Source organism: Zalophus californianus, chromosome 10 (genome assembly GCF_009762305.2).
Source record: "Zalophus californianus isolate mZalCal1 chromosome 10, mZalCal1.pri.v2, whole genome shotgun sequence".
In the NCBI taxonomy this organism is placed as follows: Eukaryota; Metazoa; Chordata; class Mammalia; order Carnivora; family Otariidae; genus Zalophus; species Zalophus californianus.
The window spans coordinates 69028187-69047467 of record NC_045604.1 but is presented as its reverse complement, the minus strand read 5'-3'; the positions used below and the strand labels follow the sequence as shown (position 1 = coordinate 69047467).

Below are 19281 nucleotides of genomic sequence, written 5' to 3'. Positions count from 1 at the left end.
GAGCCCCGGCTCAGCTGCAACACGTGTCCCCGTTCCGTAGAGGGAAGAGAGCCTCCGATCCGTGTCCTCTCTGGGACTTAGCGTCCTGCAGGGGCTCAGGGAGAAGTCCTCCTGGTTGCTGGCTGGGAAATGCTGTGGTACAGAGGTCGATGGCATCTGCACTTAGGCCGTGGTGTTGTCTAGAGGTCTCCAGAATGAGAGCGGGCACAAGAGGGGCAGGACTACATGACACGCAGGAGGACGAATCAAAGTCGGAGCGGTGGGCCTTTTGCCGCGTCTGCTCCTGCACACGTGGTTCACTGCTCAGAAACGAATGCGCAGATACTTTATTCTTTTCACTTAGATACATTATAGGCCTTGAACCCAGACTCACCAGGAGTGGAATTAGTGGAAGATGTAGCAGTGACATTTATAGGCTCTATTTAATTTCCTTTGCTTCTCCGGTTTTCCTGCTTTATTAGATTTTTATCTTAATGTTACAACATTGTCTGGGTTTCATAACGTACATGAGACTTCTGTTTCCCACGTGGTGCCCATGGCGGAGCCACGTCCAGTGCAGGCAGCAGTAATGCAGTAATGAGGAGAGACCCTGGCGGACGTCCCCCCCACACCCACGGTGCTCAGTGCGGTGACTCCATGAAGTGTGAACATTGTCTCTGGGATGGGTTCGCCCCTGAGACACGCGCTGCGGGAGGAGAGAGTCATAGCACCGTGATGCTCAGCGGATTTGGAAGAAGCATGCGGCGATCGCTAACGCCGTGAGGTTTCCGTGTGGAGTGAGTCTGGGCACACACATGGCCTAGGGCAGGGCTATACTATCAAAACCAAATGTGCTCAAGGGAAGAAAAGCAATGATTGAAGGGGCTGTTAAGGTTGCATGTGCTTGCAGATTTTTCAAGAACACAAAACAAAAAGTCATTATCTGGGGAAATTAAAGCACTTGGGGGCCCAGTGCCCCCTGTTGATAAGAGGTTTGTAGGTAAGAACACAGAACTTGTGGGCCATTTGCAAGAAAACTGATCCATCTAAAATAAAGTATAGGGAGTAATTGTCTAAGCCTGGGGCCATTTTCATTTCACAGGACTGATGTTTTTAAAGGTCTAAAATGTAAAGGACTCTTTTTAAGGCTGAAGCCGGGAACAGAAAGTCTCAAGTGTGCTGTTGACAAAGGACTAGATTGCTTCCACACTAGTGGCTTTCATCTTGAGTTTGCATTTGGTGGAGGAGGAAACAGAGTCCAGGGGAGACTATCAGCACTGGGCGTATTCTGGAACAGTGTGTACGTTTGAACAAGCCCAATCAGCGTCTGTGATTTATATGTTTTCATTACATTCAGAATTATGTTCCAAGGATCGTTCCATCTTATCTAGCATAATTTTTCCTGAGTGAGTTGTTAAATTCAGAATTTGCAGGCTTGTGAGTAATGCCTGGGCTTGGAGACCTGTGGACCTCGGTGGTTTTGCATTGTGAAATGAACTGTTAGTGTGGCTTGGGAATTCATTGCACCGTGTGAATTTGGGGGAGCGTACACTTGTGGCAAGTAGACTTAGTCCTGATGTCTTTTGTTTCTCTCATGTTCGGAGCAAGATATGATATCACAGTGGGTAGGAGGCCCCACTCTAGAGTCAGATGACCGGGGTTCCTATTTGTGACTTTTTTATTGAGATATAACTGACATACAGCATTATGTTAGTTTCGGGTGCAGCACATGATGATTCAGTATTTGTATATATTGTGAAATGACCACCACAGCAAGTCTGCGTGGTATCCGCCACCACAAAGAGGTATAGAATTTTGTTTTCTTGTGATGAGATCTGTTAAGATCTACTCTATCAGCCACTTTCACATGTGCAGTCCAGTGTTGCTAACTGTAGTCAGCATGCTGCATGCTGCATGCCCAGGACACCGGCTGGCCCTGCCCCATGGTGCGGAGCACAGATCCAAACTGTGCCCCAGTGCATCTCAGAAAGCCGTGAGAATTAAGTGAGGTGAGGTATGTAATGCGTAGGAACCACCGGTAAGTGCAAGCAATCATTCTTCCTCCTGAGATCACCTTGAGAAGAACAACACTGAAAAATCCCTGGCAGGTGTTCCCTTAAAGCATAATTATGTTGTATTTTAATTTCCATATTAAAATTTCATGTGAAATAAATACCCCCAGAAAGCCAGATCTGTGGTGTTGCGCGATCAGAATGGAAACATGAGCAGCCTTGTCTTGGAGACAAACAGCAGCTTCTCTGAGTGACATTTAGGGCCACCAGCTTCATTAAGCCCCTGGTCTGACTTTGAAGAAATAACCCACAAACACAGGAGTAAGGAGCCAGAACCAGCTATCACAGCCGTCAAGCTAACACTGTGGAGGATTTGAGAGTAATGGTCCACAAGCGAAATGCTCCTTTTTTCTCTAATATGAATTCAAGAAACCTGAAGTTGGCAAGATACATTTTTGAATTTTAGAAGAATTCTGTTCAGTCAACTCCTACTGAGCACAGAGTTCACATCAAGATCTGCAAGTGTCATGACAGTAAGACCCAGGATCTTACAGAAGGGAGGGGCGCCCGGAAGAAAGGACTCCAACCTGGGGTGGGGTTGGTAACAGTGAGGGGAAACCGAGGCCCAGCTGCTGAGGTTGGTTGGAGAGTGAAGGGAGGGGCGGGTACTCACAGGGCGCCTTCTGAAAGGTGTACTAAATGAACTAAAACTGCACTAAACGAATCTAGAAAACAAGCATCTCTCTCTCCTGGAACTCAGGCTGATGCGTTCATTATCGTTTCAGCTGGAAGGAAAGTGGCAGGTTTGTGGGAAGTTTTGGTTTGGTTTGGTTATTCTTAAGGTGGATACATGAGCCTATTTGTGGGCTGAGTTCTTCTCCAAGAACTGCTAGAGTACAAGGATGTGGAGAAACAAGTTCCAGACGGGACTGCAGGAGGATGGGTCCTCTCTTCAAGTACATTTTCTCCCCACGTGAGGGTGTAGATTGTAGATCTCTCCAGGAACAGATGTAGATGTGAAATGCTATCTGTCTTATCATCTCACTGCATCTTTGTTTGATAAACTGGACTAGGCCTGAACTAGGAGGATTTAACACATTGCTCTCTTGGGCAGCAAAGCCTCGTGTTGCTTCTAAGCGGCCTCCTGTGTGCTCCTCTCTGCTCTGCAGCTACGCATCCCTGATAGCGGACTGGCCCGTGGTGGTGCTGGGCATGTGCACCATGTTCATCGTTGTCTGCGCCCTGGTTGGGGTGTTAGTGCCCGAGCTTCCCGACTTCTCTGATCCACTGCTGGTAAGGAAAATTCAGCCTGTCAGATTTCTGTAGCCCAAAATTATCTCAAGAAATTCAGTATTTTAATACATGTCAAATTATATAATTTAGTATCCTGTTTCTTTCAAAACCTTCTCAACCCAACAGGAGTATGCCGCTCTCCTTCTGAAATGTAAACAGTTGTCATCCTATTTTCAGATTCTTAAAAGGTCAAGGAACTTGTTTGCCATTACAGACCTGGAAATTTTGCTTCCTGGCTCCCACATTTAAGCTAAAAAGCAATAAAATGGAGAATCTGCATTCTATAAAAATAGTTTCACCATAAAGTCTTTAAGACTGAATGTCTTCCCACCCCTGCCCCCACCCCCCGCCCCCCGCAGAAAAGTGAAAGGAATTTCAGTTTTACTAAGAGATAGCAGGGTCTGTTTTTAAGTAAATGTTCCCATAAAACACTATAACGTGCATGACATAATTTGATTTCACCATAATTTTTTATAACATCAAAGTATTTGCTAATCGCTTAGGTATGGTTTTGAAAGCAAAGCTTCAGACACAGTTACTCCTCTTTGCTGAAACAGGTCACACACCAGAGAACCAAACTGCCTTGTCGCAGTGAACGGTGGCCGCCATCTTGTTCAGTGCTGTTCATTCCCGGGGTAGCTGCGAGGAGCATCTGTGCTTCCTGTTGAAAGCCACACGGCGCCCAGCATTGCTTTCCCAACCTGCTGTAACCATTTGTAGCCTGAAGAAAAGAGCACTAATGGGAATTTGTAATATTTTGTCTCAGGGTTTTGAGCCAAGAGGGACTGCGATAGGCCAGAGACTGGTCACATGGAATAACATGGTGAAAAATACGGGATACAAAGCAACATTAGCAAATTATCCTTTTAAATATGCAGATGAACAAGCCAAAAGGTAATTGTTTATTAACTTTTACACAAAACATTGCTTGATGAATTCCACTATTAAGGATTGCCTGAGCAAGATGACTAAATGCAAGTGTGTGGCTCAAAATCTTTGCCACTGAATTTGTTTACATTCTCGTTGTCTTTTAAGATTTTGTTGTATTAAGGTAAAAAAGTGAGGGTTTGGGGTTTTTGTCTTTTACAGAACTGAGAAAATTAAAAGGATTAATATAAGCAACCAACATTAATTTCAGGTAGGTCATGGCTGAGGTATACCGTTACTAGTATGCTTATTGGACTTGAAATAGCTGGTACTTTATTTTCACGTTTTTATAATTGCATTATGGTTGACACATATGGTTTAGTTTTGGGTGTATAAGAGCAACTGGACAAGTCTGTACCCTACACCATGCTCGCCTCCATCTGCCGCCGTGCAACACTGTTACAGGTTGTTGACGATGTTCCCTGTGCTGTCCAAGTGCTTTATTGAGGATCACATTGTTGTTCCATTTCAGCCATCGGGATGATAGATGGTCAGATGATCACTATGAAAGAGAGAAAAGAGAAGTTGACTGGAACTTCCACAAAGACAGCTTTTTCTGCGACATTCCGAGTGAGTGGCATCCTAGGTGAACAGCCTCTTGGGGCTCCTTGTGTTCGAGATGGAGCACCAGTAAATTGAGACTGGCGGGAGGATATGCTGGGCACTGACACAGATTTTAGCTGAATTAACTTGTAGTTTTACTTCTCAAGGTCAGTCAACCACTAATCTGAATTTATTTACCTATAATAAAAATTAATGAGATTATTGAGTTAGATTCAGTTTTAAGAAAGATAAAAATATCGAAAAAAATCTTGACCTTGCCCCAAATTTCAAGTCATTTTGAATTTCTTACATTATTTTAAAAAATATTCTCAGTGAACAAGTACATATTTTTGGATTGAACCCTAAAATAACCTATATTATCAGAAATACACTTTTTAAGTTTTGTTTCATTCAGAAAGCATAAATAATAGCCTTCCCTGTGCCTGCCTTGTTGTTAGGTATTAGAGATAGAAAGATGAACAGAATACGGTCCAGGGGCACATGGCTGGAGTGCCTTGGGGGCCAGCCCAACACATGAACACATCAGGCAGCAGGACGTGACTTGTCTCAGAGCGCGAAGAGCTGCCACTTAGCTCCACAGAATGTGGCCTTGAAGAAATGAGGGCCCAGATGTATAGGAACTTCCTTCCCTGAGGTCAGGAACCCAGAGGTGAATGTAGCATCAACAGGTCTCCAGACGCTGGCAGCAGATTCACTAACCAGCCTCTGCTGGGGCATAGAGCGTGGCCTCGGGGACACCAGTGCACCTGGAGGTCGCTGCTTAGCCATGGAGAGCGGGCGTGAGGACCTACAGCTTCTTCTTCAGTGAACCTTCACACCAATGCTCTTTTGAATTCAGCTTTTTAAAATTGTTGTTGAAAATCCCCCTAAAATGTGTATTTTCCTGTCTTGTTAGAGGACCTCACCGGACCTCTGATGTTTCTAGATCTAGCCGAGCCTGAAGGTCTTTACTTGGGACACTTTTTCACTCTACAGTAACCAAGAAATGGAAAATAGGAGATTAGGGAGAATTTTGTCCTCGTCCCAGGAAAGAGCACACATGTCTTTTTCTGTGTCTTATTAGAAAATTTGAACTGTAGTTGAATGTTCTGGCTGGTTTCTCTCTCTCAGAGTGGCACTATAGATTTCTGAACCAACATCTGTTGGTTAATATCTGAACCAGGATGAGCATTAGCAAATTCATGAAATGCGGCCACGTCTGTCCCCGCCCACACACAACACTCATCCCCTTGGCCACGGCTCCACCTTGAGGAAGGCCATCCCAGTCCTGCTCTGAGGAGGAAATGTTTGTTTCCATGGGCTTGTCTTATTCTTAGAAGTTAGTCAACATAAGATAATGGCCATTTGGTGAAGAAAAGGGTTTGCTAAAGAAAATTTCATAATCATGAATAAAAGCTCATGTATTAAAGCTTTATTCATAAATTTGCCAATTGGTTTTCTTTGGCAGCACAATTAGGCCTTTTAGATAACAGAAAGTGAGTCCACTCTGTTTTTATCATATGAAGTTCTTAATGGCGGAGGGAGCTGAAACAGCACTAACTCACCCACCATTTTTCCTTTAGTTCTTGCACCTGTTTGAGAGAGACGTACTTACAGATGAGGGGCCAAGGCTCAGAGGAGGTGTTCGTCCCCAGAGCTGGAGCAAGGCAGGACCACTGCTTCTGGCCCCAGGGCCGGGCTCACCTGTCCTGCAGCCAGCCTGTGTTAGTGTGATTACCACAGTATTTATTCTAGACTCTGGTGGACCAGAGAGACCACAGACCCAGCCAGAACGTGTAGTATATCTGCGACCCTGGCCCACATTCGGTACCTGGTTGACTGTTTTTAGTGCTTTTAAATTGATCACCTGCCATCTTTCCTCCCTAGTGTGCTGCCAAAGCGAACACCCACTCTTGATAATCCCTAATGGATCCTTCTTGGGTTTTACACCCCATTCTGGTAATGTGTTTCAAAATTAAGAGGGAGGCATTCAGTTAATTTTGTGCTGAGTGTTCTTACGGATTACTGTTCCTAATCACAGCCTGATCAGAAATAGATTTGTTATATAACTCCTATGAGTTTTCAGATGTTGTGAGTAGACAAAGGGTTTGAGCAGAAACAATATTATAGCATTGTTTTATTTTTTTTTCTCCTGGAATTTATCAAGGAAAGCCTCCCTGCTGCTAATGACTTGTCCCTGTGCTTCCCCATTTGAGTTGCTCCTGAATGCTGAGTCTGATGAAAGAAATGGACAATTATAAACCTTTTTCTTTTCTTTTTCATGTCACCAGGTGACCGATATTCCAGAGTAGTATTTACTTCAGCTGGAGGGGAGACACTATGGAATTTACCTGCCATTAAATCAATGTGCAATGTAGATAATTCAAGGGTATGTAAAGAAAAACTGAAATGTGTTGAGAACAAATAAGGTTGTATTTAGCCAGTCCATTCCCTGCTGACCCTGGTGACTCATGGGATGACGGTGCTTACTTGGGCCTTACTCCTGGGGACCGCATGCCCGAGCCTGGCTCGCACGCTTGTAGACCCCAGGATCTGAGCACTTCTGCGTGGCCCCGTCTTTGACACCTACCGCCTTCTCCAGAGAAGAGCTCTTTCCTTGCTGCTGCCCCGCCCTCTGGTGCTTCACAGCTCAGACTTTGTCTCTCCTTTTCTTGGATGGTCTCTCTCCTAAGCTGGTTGTTTCTTCCTGAAGCCACTGTGAGCATCTCAACTCCGCAGTGAACAGCCTGCCTCTCTGGCAACCAGTGGGTCTCTGGGGCAGATTTAGGGCACAGGCTGGGAAAGGGGACGTCCAGGGGTGCAAGTGTCTGTGTAAATGATGAGGAATCCAGCCCAGATTGCCCTGAACTCTGAACACCTTGAACACAGAGGATTCGAGACAAAAAGCCCTCCACTCTCAGTCTCTGGAGCTGAAAGTCGTCAGCCCCAGAAACTGTGACATCTACCTCCGGGCTTGGAAGATCTGTCAGTTCTGTGTGCTCAGAGGCAGATTCTCCCAGGAGAGACTGCTGTTTGTGGTCACTGCTGCACCTGCCCAAGCCCAGGAACCAGGTGGAGAAGGAGCTCATTGTATGCCTAGCGTAACTATGACGCGGAAATTCACTACTAGAAGGAAGTGTAATCACACGCCCTCCTAAGAGCTAGCCTGATCCCTGGTGCAGGCGCCTGCACTGGCCATAGGGCTTCTCGGGGAAGTTGACCGGGCTCCTGGTGGTCACCGGGTCAGCTCTCATCGTGCTCACACACAGACTTTCCCCTCTTGGGTCCCAGGTCTCCTGGCTTTAGTCTTCATTCTGAAAGATGGTGTGTGTTGTCTGCCGGTCCAGCTATCAGGATTTTCCATGAGCGCCATCTTTTCTCTGCCCAGTTGAAACAGACCAAAGTCACCAACCTCTCCACACAAACGAAGGTTCTTAACCACTGGTCAGTTTATATCTGCCTTATTGTCTTCTCTCTACAGCTGTCAGTTCATTATTCGGAGGCTGTGAACGTGTTACAACCCTCCCTGTGTAGAAAGTTAACTTTAGAGGAGTAAATACTTAACAGTACTTAGTATGTGCAGGACTTCCTGCTTGGCACTCCCCATCCCTCCCCGCAGTCAGCACCTGACCTTGGCACTTGTGACCCGTCTTCACAGACACACTCCGAGAACAGTTCAGTAACTCCACACTTTCTAGGCCTCGATTCTCTACCTTTGCTGTTGACCTTTAGACCTTCCCTCCCCTGAAGATTCTCACGTGACCAGATCCACACAGCTGATTAATTTGTCAGGGTGTAGCCCAAACACTTGACCAGGTTATTTCATTTAGTCCTTGTGACAGTATTGACGAATTGAGGATCCTCTGAGTGGGAAATAGCACATAGGATACAACAAGACAAGGGAAAAAGGGTGGTCGTCTTCTGCACGTGATGCATGGCAGGAAAGAGACTCAAGGGAGGCTGGGTTCAAATCCCACATCCACCTCTTACCCTTGACGTGGACTTCCCCGTCCAGAACACAGGCAAATAATAGGATTTAAAGAGTCCTCACGGCCTTGAACCAGCAACAGCTGATTCTGTGAATGCCACTGGGCTCTGCATGGACCCAGAGACTCTCAAGCCCATAAGCAATGCTTTCATGAATGGAAGCAGGATATTATTTTGTACACATGTGAATATGTATCAGATGCTATCAGATGATAAAAATCAGCATGAGGAGGTAGCTCACAAAAAGGCATACAGAGAGGGTAATATAACTAAATTGAAGGGAAAATCATGGGAGGAAAAGGTAAAGCCACAGGTATGACTTGTCTGCAGCAATGCATGCCCACAGTCCCCCACACTCACCGGTGGTGGCTGCACACCTGTCTCCTCCTTCCCTGGCCGCCAGAGCAACGCGGTTCACAGTCGGTGGCAAAAGTCACAAATAGGGCAGCAAGCTGGGGTTTTAGAAGAAGCCCGGCCTTCCCTCACACTAAGGGGGGGAGCACCGTCTCCGTGGCCTCTGTAGAAGCGTAATGTCATGCATAAATTTCTTAGTTAGCAGCATGTTCACGAGATGCGCAGTCATGAATCTGAGCTGATTTCTAAGCCATGCTCAGGCTGGTAACAGGAGAACATTATGGCAAAAGCTATTTCTACAGGAAATTAAAGCAATGAAGTCTAAGTGTGTGACTTCCTGATGGCCTAGCTTGACGGCATTTGCAAAGTGTATAGACTATGGAAGGAGCAGTGTGCCCCCTTGTCTGAGTATTTCCCTCTGTGGACTCATAGTCAGGCCCGCATGGCCCTGAGTTCAAGCGTGTGATTCCTGGCAAAAACATGGTGGGCACCTGGTCCTCTTCTGAAACGTTGAGGAACAGACCCAAGACGTGTCTGCATGAATGGTCAAGCCAGTTACAGATCCACAATGACAAATGAATAAACAGAGGGTCAGGGCCCCAGAATTCTGCCTCACAGAGCAGGTTATCATTTTACTTGTTAAATACTGTTTTTACCAGTTGCACACACCTTCGTATTCCAGTCTTGGCCTCTGCAGTGAATGCACAATGATAAACCTTAGTCACAGAGATAACATGTCCCGTGACACCCTAAGTGATAACTGTTTCATGGCAGTTCAGCCTGCAGATTATTAGTGTACCCTTTTCGGGTCTCCCAGCTCGAGAGGCTTTGCAGAGTGCTGTCAGTCCTGGTGGTGACGCGAGTAAGTTGTGTCCCCTCTCCCTGCCCCTCCCCTGACCTCCCGCTGTTCTGCTTCAGCACTTGGCTATCAGCAGCCATCAGTGGGTGGGACATAGAGCAAGTGATGCTGAGCAGAGCTTACCTGTGGGGTGATGACTCTGGGAGACGGCCGGCAATGGGCACAGCATCTTAGGCCAGATGTGGCCGTTGTCACCTGCCTGCGTTTCCAGCACGTGGAGCTCCAACCTGAGTCCGTTTCAGTTCATGATTCCGACGGGCTTTGGTTTCCAGAGCAAAGGGCTCCTGTTTCTGATGCCATCATCATGTCTTCACAGAATGCTTGCTTTCTTAGACACTTTCAGAAGGAGCCTCAGACAACTCCCCGGATCTCCATCCCCAGGGACGCCCTGGCAGACCGTCCATCTGTAGCCACAGTGTGTTTCTCGGATCTTGACTCTGGTGGAAAACCTTCTCCCTCTTCCTTAGTCTTTGCACTTTGTGGAAGTTAGAGCTCGATGAATAGCTTTGTAAAGGAGATTTGAAATTTAGTGCCTAACACTCTGTTTACTGCGTAGGTTTTATGAACACATGAGACCCCCTGAAGCTTAGTGGACCCCAGAAACGTGCCTCCTGATGCTTGTTTTAAAGAGGACTGGAGGGGTTTGTCACATGGGAGTAGAATGGATGGGATCCGGTAGTAGGGCCTATTCTTTATTCTTACTCTGTTCTTAGCCTTTTACGATATACCCAACCTCGCCAGTAGTTTTAAAAGTTAAGGTGTCATGGGCGCCTGGGTGGCTCAGTCGTTAAGCGTCTGCCTTCGGCTCAGGTCATGATCCCGGGGTCCTGGGATCGAGTCCCACATCGGGCTCGCTGCTCAGCGGGAAGCCCGCTTCTCCCTCTCCCACTCCTCCTGCTTGTGTTCCTGCTCTCGCTATCTCTCTGTCAAATAAATAAATAAAATCTTTAAAAAAAAAAAGAAAAGGTGTCATTTAAAACTCTCCTTTTTCTGTCTTCTCTTGCTTCCCCCGATTCTAAATCAACCTCACCCCTGCTGCAGTCTGGCACGGACATATTATACCCACAAAAGCAAGATAATTCCCTAAAACATCCAATCTGTGGCTGACTAGAATGAAAAGGGCCAATTTCTCATGAGCTACAAGAAATTACTTCCACTAACTGTTCTTAGTTTGACAGCTTAAAAGATGTTGAAATCATTCCAATGAAGCTCTTTCCCAAAAACATGGCAGAAAGTACAGCTGCCTTTTGTGTGAAGATGCACCTGCTTGCAGTCTCTTCCAGCCCCACGATGTAACAAATGCCTGAGTATCTCACCACCCTGTCATGTACTGCCAGGCTGGTGTCGCCATCGCACCGCCCTTCAGACTTGGGCACCCCCCTGCAGCTTTGCACGGACCCCGACACACAGTGTGCTCCTTCCCAAGCTGAATCCTGATTTCTCTCTCTCACTGTGAGCAGCTCCGGGGCAAGGACCCCTGTACCCTCCTATTCTTTGAGTGTAGGTGCTCAGTAAATATTGTTTTCTCTTTTGGTTGAATGAATGGATGGATGGATGGATGGAAGGATGGATGGACAGATGGACGGAAGGAAGGAAGGATGGATGGATGGTTGGAAGGATGGATGGACGGACGGAAGGATGGATGGATGGATGGATGGAAGGAAGGATGGATGGCTGGAAGGAAGGAAGGAAGGATGGATGGATGGATGGATGGGTGGGTGGATGGATGGATGGAAGGAAGGATGGATGGACGGATGGACGGATGGACCGAAGGAAGGAAGGATGGATGGATGGACGGATGGACAGACGGACAGAAGGAAGGATGGATGGAGGGATGGATGGATGGATGGATGGACAGATGGACAGAAGGAAGGAAGGATGGATAGATGGATGGAAGGATGGATAGACGGACGGACGGAAGGAAGGATGGATGGATGAATGGAAGGAAGGAAGGAAGGAAGGATGGATGGATGGATGGATGGATGGATGGATGGATGGATGGATGGATGGATGGACGGACGGACGGACCAGTGGATGGGAGCACAGGGCCTTCCTCCCTGAGAGCCTACACAGTCTCTTGGGCTCCATCCTGTTAGATTCAGGGCACTGGCGTCCAGCTCGGGGTAAAGAGTATCAGTCATGACATCTTTTCTCTTTCCTTATTTCTGACTGTGTCAGAGTCCTCGAGGACTGTGTGGAAGGTTATACATCAGCCGACTCCACCTGTGAATTAGAGGACTGGCTCTCAGCAGCTTACTAGTTTCTAGTTTTGATAGCGCCTTTGATCCACATTTATCTTGTCTAACTTTTTAATCTTTGGTCATACACATGCAAACCCCGCTACTATTTGGAAAGCTTATTCAAGGTCATTTCTTTCCGGGCTTTGGCTGGCAACCCTGTTCCCTTCATCGTTAGCACAAGTGTGAAGCTGCTGGCAGCCTTCATAACAATGCGGTTGTTTTGCTCCATCTGAGACTGTCCAGTGCTGGGGCTATACCCCCTTTCTTCTCACCAGGCCGACTCCAGGGGCTTGTGTGACACTTCTTCGTGGGGTGGGAACTGGTTATCTGCCACAAACCCAGAGCAGTGCTATCCCAGGGTTTCCTGTTATTTATTAGGTGGTTCCGTTTCCCCTGACATAGCATGTATGAATGCTTTTACCTAGAAACAATTAAATACTAATTATCCTATGTTATAAAATGTTGATTAATTATTGCTCTTTAGAAATGAGTGGAAAAATTAAGCCTTTGTTAAAGTAGACATTTTAGTACACTTGAATAATAACCCTTTTGGCTCATTTGTCTTTTCCTTCCAGAGAGGGCCCTTTAAAAATGCTTTATTATGGAAAAGAATTTTTCTTAAAGATTTTATTTATTTGACAGAGAGACAGAAAGAGAGCACAAGTAGGCAGAGCGGCAGGCAGAGAGAGAGGGAGAAGCAGGCTCTCCCCTGAGCAGGGAGCCAGAGGTGGGGCTCGATCCCAGGACCCTGGGATCATGACCTGAGCCGAAGGCAGCAGCTTAACCGACTGAGCCACCCAGGCATCCCTATTACGGAAATTTTTAAACGTATGCAGAAGTAGGCTAGTGTACTGAACCCCCACGTGCAGGTTGCCCAGCTCCGACACTTGGGGTACGTGGGCAGTGTTGTGTCCTCTGCACCCCACCCAGGACTGGTCCCACCAAAGTGGCTTGATGGCCAGGCCTTCAGGTGGTATGGGGAACGGAGTTCTGGGATCATTCTAAGTTCCAAAGAGACGATTTGTGCCAACGGTCCCCGTGATTGATAGAGTCAAATTTAATAAAGGCAGAGAGTAGTTTAATTGTCCTTTCTGAACTTTGGAGTCTCCTCCCGGAGCAGCCTTTGGTAAGTAGAAGTGAGTGGGTCGCCTTCTACAGACAAGCTCTGGACAGGCTCGAGAGGAGGGCATGGTTCCTAAACTCAGCCTCAGGAAAGAGGGGCCACTCACACAGTTGACAGATTTGTATGAAACTGCGAAGGCTCCGCCGTATTCTAGCAACCCCACCCTTGGCAGTGGAGGATTTTTTCAGTTTGCTGTAACAAGAGCAGCCAGAGAAGAAAGGCCTCCGGGAATAGCTGTAAGTAAGGCACTGTCCACAGCAGACCCAGAGCCGTCCTACGGCCACCACGCAGCAGACCCCATGTCACCAAAACCCAGAGAGTTTCCGCCAGCTCCAGGAAGCTTTGATGGAAGTGGGGAAGACATCAGCTCCTACTGAAGTATTTGTTAATCAGATATGCAGACTGTGCTTGCCTCTCAGGAAACCGTTTCAGCCCCAGTCTCTCGTGCACCCCTGACATCAGTGCTCCCTGTGTCACCTTGGGGCTCGCTGACAGTTTTCTAGGAGAATATCATCTTTGCTTCCAGCTAGGTTGATTGAGATGTAGTACCTTTGTCCCCAAAAATTTCATGCCGATAACCAGAAGTTTTAGGCAAAGCCACCAATTTGTTTCCTCTATCAATTGGACAACTGTTCTCTTAAATTATCCTATAGATTCCGTACATGGGCCCACGGCCTGTCCTTTTCATTGCCTTTTAAAGTAACTTGGAAAAGGCCTGTCTCCTAAAGAGCTGCTAATTCTGTGTCCTTCTTAAAACCGAACCAGCACTGGTGGTTACGTGCCCGCGTGTCCCCCGCACGCTGAGCAGTTTTCTGTCCAGAGGGAAGCGCCCGGTGGGTGTTCCGCAGGGCAGGCTCTGGGGGGTGGCCACCTGTGTCCCAGCTGACACCTAACTAGGAGGATGGCTATTTTACCTGTCCCTCAAGGCCGCCTTAATTCAGGCCTCTGGGTGAAGCGGTTCTAAACGCCGGTCTCCCCGTGTCTCTCTCCGCAGATTAGATCCCACCCGCAGTTTGGCGACCTGTGCCAGAGGGCCACAGCCACGTCCTGCTGCCCCAGCTGGACGCTGGGGAATTACATTGCCATCCTCAACAATAGGTCGTCCTGCCAGAAGATCGTGGAGCGAGACGTATCTCACACCCTGAAGCTGCTGCGTGCATGCGCCAAGCACTACCACAACGGCACCCTGGAGCCCGACTGCTGGGACGCGGGCGCCAGGAGGAAGGGGCAGCTCAAGTGCACGGGCGTGCCGCGCAAGTGCACCAGGTACAACGCCGTGTATCAGATCCTGCACTACTTGGTGGACAAGGACTTCCTGGCTGCAAGGGCGGCTGACCCTGCTGCGCCGGCACTCAAGTACAGCATGCTCTTCTCTCCCACGGAGAAGGGGGAGAGCATGATGGACATTTACCTGGACAACTTCGAGCCCTGGAACGGCTCAGATGGCATCACCACCATCGCCGGCATCGAGTTCGGCATCAAACACAGCCTATTCCAGGACTATCTCCTCACGGACACAGCGTACCCAGCCATCGCGGTCCTGCTGGTCCTCCTGGTCATGTGCGCCTACACCAGGTCCCTGTTCATCACGCTGATGACCATGTTCGCTGTCATCAGCTCCCTCATCGTTTCCTATTTCCTCTACCGTGTGGTGTTCAACTTTGAGTTCTTCCCTTTCATGAACCTCACCGCACTTGTTATTCTGGTTGGAATTGGCGCAGATGACGCATTTGTCCTCTGTGACGTGTGGAGCTACACCAAGTTTGACCGGCCGCACGCGGCGACCACAGAGACGGTAGGTGTCACTCTGCAGCACGCGGCATTGTCCATGTTCGTCACCAGCTTTACCACGGCCGCCGCCTTCTATGCCAACTACGTGAGCAACATCACCGCCATCCGCTGCTTCGGTGTGTACGCGGGGACCGCCATCCTGGTGAACTATGTGCTCATGGTTACGTGGCTCCCGGCCGTTGTCGTCCTGCATGAGCGCTACCTCCTCAACATGTTCAGCTGCTTCAAGAAGCCACCGCAGCAGGTCTACGAGGGCAAGAGCTGCTGGACCGTGGCCCGCCGGACGTGCCACAAAGCACTGTTTGCCGTTTCAGAAGCATCGCGCATTTTTTTTGAGAAGGTGTTGCCGTGCATCGTCATTAAGTTCCGCTACCTTTGGCTGCTGTGGTTCCTGGCCCTGACCGTGGGTGGGGCCTACGTCGTATGCGTGAACCCCAAGATGAAGTTACCCTCCCTGGAGCTGTCTGAGTTTCAGCTGTTCAGGCCCTCCCACCCCTTTGAGCGCTACGATGCCGAGTACAAGAAGCTCTTCATGTTTGAGCGCGTCCACCGTGGCGAGGAGCTGCACATGCCCATCACCGTGGTCTGGGGTGTGTCCCCAGAAGACAATGGCGACCCCCTGAACCCCAAGAGTAAAGGGAAGCTGGCGTTGGACGGCAGCTTTAACATCGCAAGCCCAGCTTCCCAGGTCTGGATCTTGCACTTCTGTCAGAAACTGAGAAACCAGACTTTCTTCTACCAGATGGGGGATCAGGACTTCACCAGCTGCTTCATCGAGACGTTCAAGCAGTGGATGGAGAACCAGGACTGCGACGAGCCCGCCCTGTACCTGTGCTGCCGGCGCTGGAGCTTCCCCTACAAGCAGGAGGTCTTTGAGCTGTGCATCAAGAGGGCCATCATGGAGCTGGAGAGGGGTACGGGCTACCATCTGGACAGCAAGACCCCGGGGCCGCGGTTCGACGTCAACGACACCATCCGGGCAGTGGTGTTGGAGTTCCAGAGCACTTACCTCTTCACGCTGGCCTATGAGAAGATGCACCAGTTCTATGAGGAGGTGGATGCCTGGATCTCCCGGGAGCTGAGCTCGGCTCCTGAGGGCCTCAGCAACGGCTGGTTCGTTAGCAATCTGGAGTTCTACGACCTCCAGGATAGCCTGTCCAACGGCACGCTCGTCGCCATGGGGCTGTCCGTGGCCGTGGCCTTCAGTGTCATGCTGCTTACCACCTGGAACGTCATCGTAAGCCTGTACGCCATCATGTCTATCGCTGGGACCATATTTGTCACCGTCGGCGCCCTCGTCCTGCTGGGCTGGGAGCTGAACGTCCTGGAGTCTGTCATCATTTCCGTGGCCGTTGGCCTCTCCGTGGACTTTGCCGTCCACTACGGGGTTGCTTACCGCCTGGCCCCGGATACCGACCGGGAGGGGAAGGTGATCTTCTCCCTGAGCCGCATGGGCTCTGCCATTGCCATGGCCGCCCTGACCACCTTTGTGGCCGGGGCCATGATGATGCCGTCCACGGTTCTGGCATACACCCAGCTGGGTACCTTCATGATGCTCATCATGTGCGTCAGCTGGGCCTTTGCCACCTTCTTTTTCCAGTGCATGTGCCGCTGCCTTGGGCCGCAGGGCACCTGTGGGCAGATTCCACTCCCCAGGAAGCTCCGGTGCAGTGCCTTCTCCCACGCCCTGTCCACGACCCCTGCCGACAAGGGGCAGAGCAAAACACATGCCATGAATGCATATCATTTAGACCCCAGGGCCCAGAAACCCGACGTGGAGCACGAGTTCTATGAATTAGAGCCTCTGACGTCCCACAGCTGCACCGCATCTGGGAAGGCGGCTTATGAGGAGGCCCACATCTGCTCTGAGTTTTTCGGCGGCCAGGCCAAGAGTCTGGGGCTGCCCGTGCATGCCGCTTACAGTCCAAGCTCCAGACACGAAGCCAGCTCCACCTCCTTCCCGCCTGCTCTCGAGCAGCACGCGCTGTGTCACTTCTTCTCTCTCAATCAGACATGTGGTTGCCCAAACGCCTACAGACACCTGAGCCCCGGCCCACACGTGTGCCAGCAGGCAGGTGACGGCCTGTGCCCCCAATGCGCCGCCACCGCCACCACCAGCAGCTTAGGGCACGTGCAGAAGGGCGTGGCGCCCCTGCAGGCCGCACAGCAGGCCCCCGAAGGCTTCGTGTGTGCCATCCCACACATCTGCCACTGCGCCTGCCTGCAGGGCAGAGCCAGACGGCCGGGAGCACAGAGTCCTCTGCCCACAGGCCTCTTCCTCCACCCGGTGCAGCACGGGCAGGCCCAGGAGAAAGGCGGCAAGGCCAGCGCCCACGGCGCCCAGGGCACGGAGGAGCCCGGTCCACAGACGCCAGAGCCACCGTCCTTTGTCTGCAGAAGCCCCGGGTCCTTACGAAAACCGAACTGTGATCCCGAAAACAGCCAAAGGGGACTCTCCAGAAACAGAGAGCTCGGGAACGTGGAGGGCAGCGGAGGGGCCGGGAACAAGGGCTCGGGGCTGGGGGCTCAGGCGGACGAGGCAGATAGGAAAGCAGAGCCGCGCCTGTCACACGACTCGGAACATTCAAATCAGAAAGAACCGAAACCTGTATTTAACTGTGGCATGGGGGACACCCGGTGCTGCCCTAACGACCCCCAAAGCTGTGGCCGAGGGGTCCGGCTGACGTGCGGTTCTGCGGGCCGTCAGATGCCAGAGCTTGAAGCCAGTGGGCCCCCTGTGCTGACACACTCGGAACTTTCTGGTGAAAGTTTGTTAATAAAAACACTTTAATAAATATAGTGTTAAATTCAGAACCAGTGCCTCTCAATTGTTCCTTTGAAATGGAAGTAAAATCCAGAAGTTTGGAAAGGGAGGCCCAAAATGCAGGAACGGGCTTCGCTTTGTTAAAAATCATGGGATATTTTCATATTCTGTATGAACAGTCAACAAACTCACGTTATCTCATGAGTGTTGGCTGATGATTGGATTTTATATTTTCAAAAAAGTACAAAGTTCAAACAGGTGTTATTTTTACTTTGATACCCGGCTTGACCAGCCCTGGTGGGCATCTCTGCTGTGCGGTAACAGCGAGCCCCAGGTGCAGAGCCGGAAGCTTCCGGAAGCGTCGGGTCTCTCTGGCCGTGCTGCTCACCTGATACCCTGACTCGGGTGCAGTGAGTAGGACTTCTGATTGCCCAACGTAAACCCTGACTGTGATAGAGACACTTGAGTTGGGATCCAGGAACTACACAACATTAAAATTTACATTAATTTCCACACATATTAATGGTGCTTTCTGCCCCTCTGCCTGAGTAGAACTTACATGAAGCCGGTGACTCGTTTAGATCCAAATCGGGGTCTTTTCCACACTAGCCAAAACCCACGGATGTTCAGGTCTCACGTCTGATCACCCAGAAGACGAGGGCACCGTCCGTTGTCAGGCCACACGTATGTTAGTGCCCAGAGAGAAGAGCACCGCACTGGCTGGGGTCGGGCGTGCGGGGCGGGGGGAGGCAGCCAGTGGGCGCTGGAAGCTTTCTGGTTGAGGGTGTCCCATGGAGCTCTGTTCCCTCTGCCATCAGACTGGGGCCCGAGATGGGGGCGGGGGGGCTCCTGGTGCTGCTAATACCCCGACTGCTGCACCCACGTCCCTCCCATTCTGCCTCTAGTTTGGTCCTCCCGAGAGAGAGGGTGGAAATGTTTTTAAATACAGTGTTCCTTCCAAAAGCGGTATTGCTTATTTTCTGAGAACAGTTTTCCAAATTGGATCTGAATATTTTTCTAGGGCCTGAAGTCAGGAGTTGGAAGGGACCTTATGGTTCCCTGACTCCAACCCACGTTTCTATTAAGTAGCTTTCCGGCTTCTCCGTTGTTCGGGGACTCACTCCCTGACTCCCTTGCTGGCCGCAGTCTCTTGTCCTGTAGCTTTTCTACCGTTGGCCCTTCTGTTCTCTGAAGCAAAAACACATGCCTCTGATCTCCCACAGCATCCCGCTCCCTCCACTGCTATTCCTCCGCTGGGTTGTAAGCCGTTCAGATGCTGACTGAGCACCTCCGGACAACACCTGCCTGCATGGAGGCCCTGAAGGGGGGGCAGGACTGTGCTCCTGTCTGTTCTCTTGGGGACGGAAGTAACGCATGGCGCAGACGTCACCACCAAGCCTCACACAGCG

General features: G+C 49.8%; 1 protein-coding gene across 23 annotated transcripts in view; it reads left to right on the top strand.

The window, feature by feature from the left end:
- Window positions 1-17916, top strand: part of DISP1 (dispatched RND transporter family member 1) — a 176046-nt gene extending 158130 nt beyond the window's left edge. For 20 of the 23 annotated variants that reach the window (XM_027611184.2, XM_027611179.2, XM_027611171.2 and 17 more), the window contains 5 exons: window positions 3161-3284; window positions 4051-4178; window positions 4684-4781; window positions 7046-7143; window positions 14312-17916. In XM_027611184.2, the coding sequence (XP_027466985.2) occupies window positions 3161-3284; window positions 4051-4178; window positions 4684-4781; window positions 7046-7143; window positions 14312-17899 (4036 nt within the window). In that variant the 3' untranslated portion in view covers window positions 17900-17916. Of the gene's footprint in view, window positions 1-3105; window positions 3285-4050; window positions 4179-4683; window positions 4782-7045; window positions 7144-14311 lie in introns of all 23 variants that reach the window. The other 3 variants (XM_035722174.1, XM_027611186.2, XM_027611187.2) reach the window with 1 other exon arrangement.
- Window positions 17917-19281: the final 1365 nt, after the last annotated feature.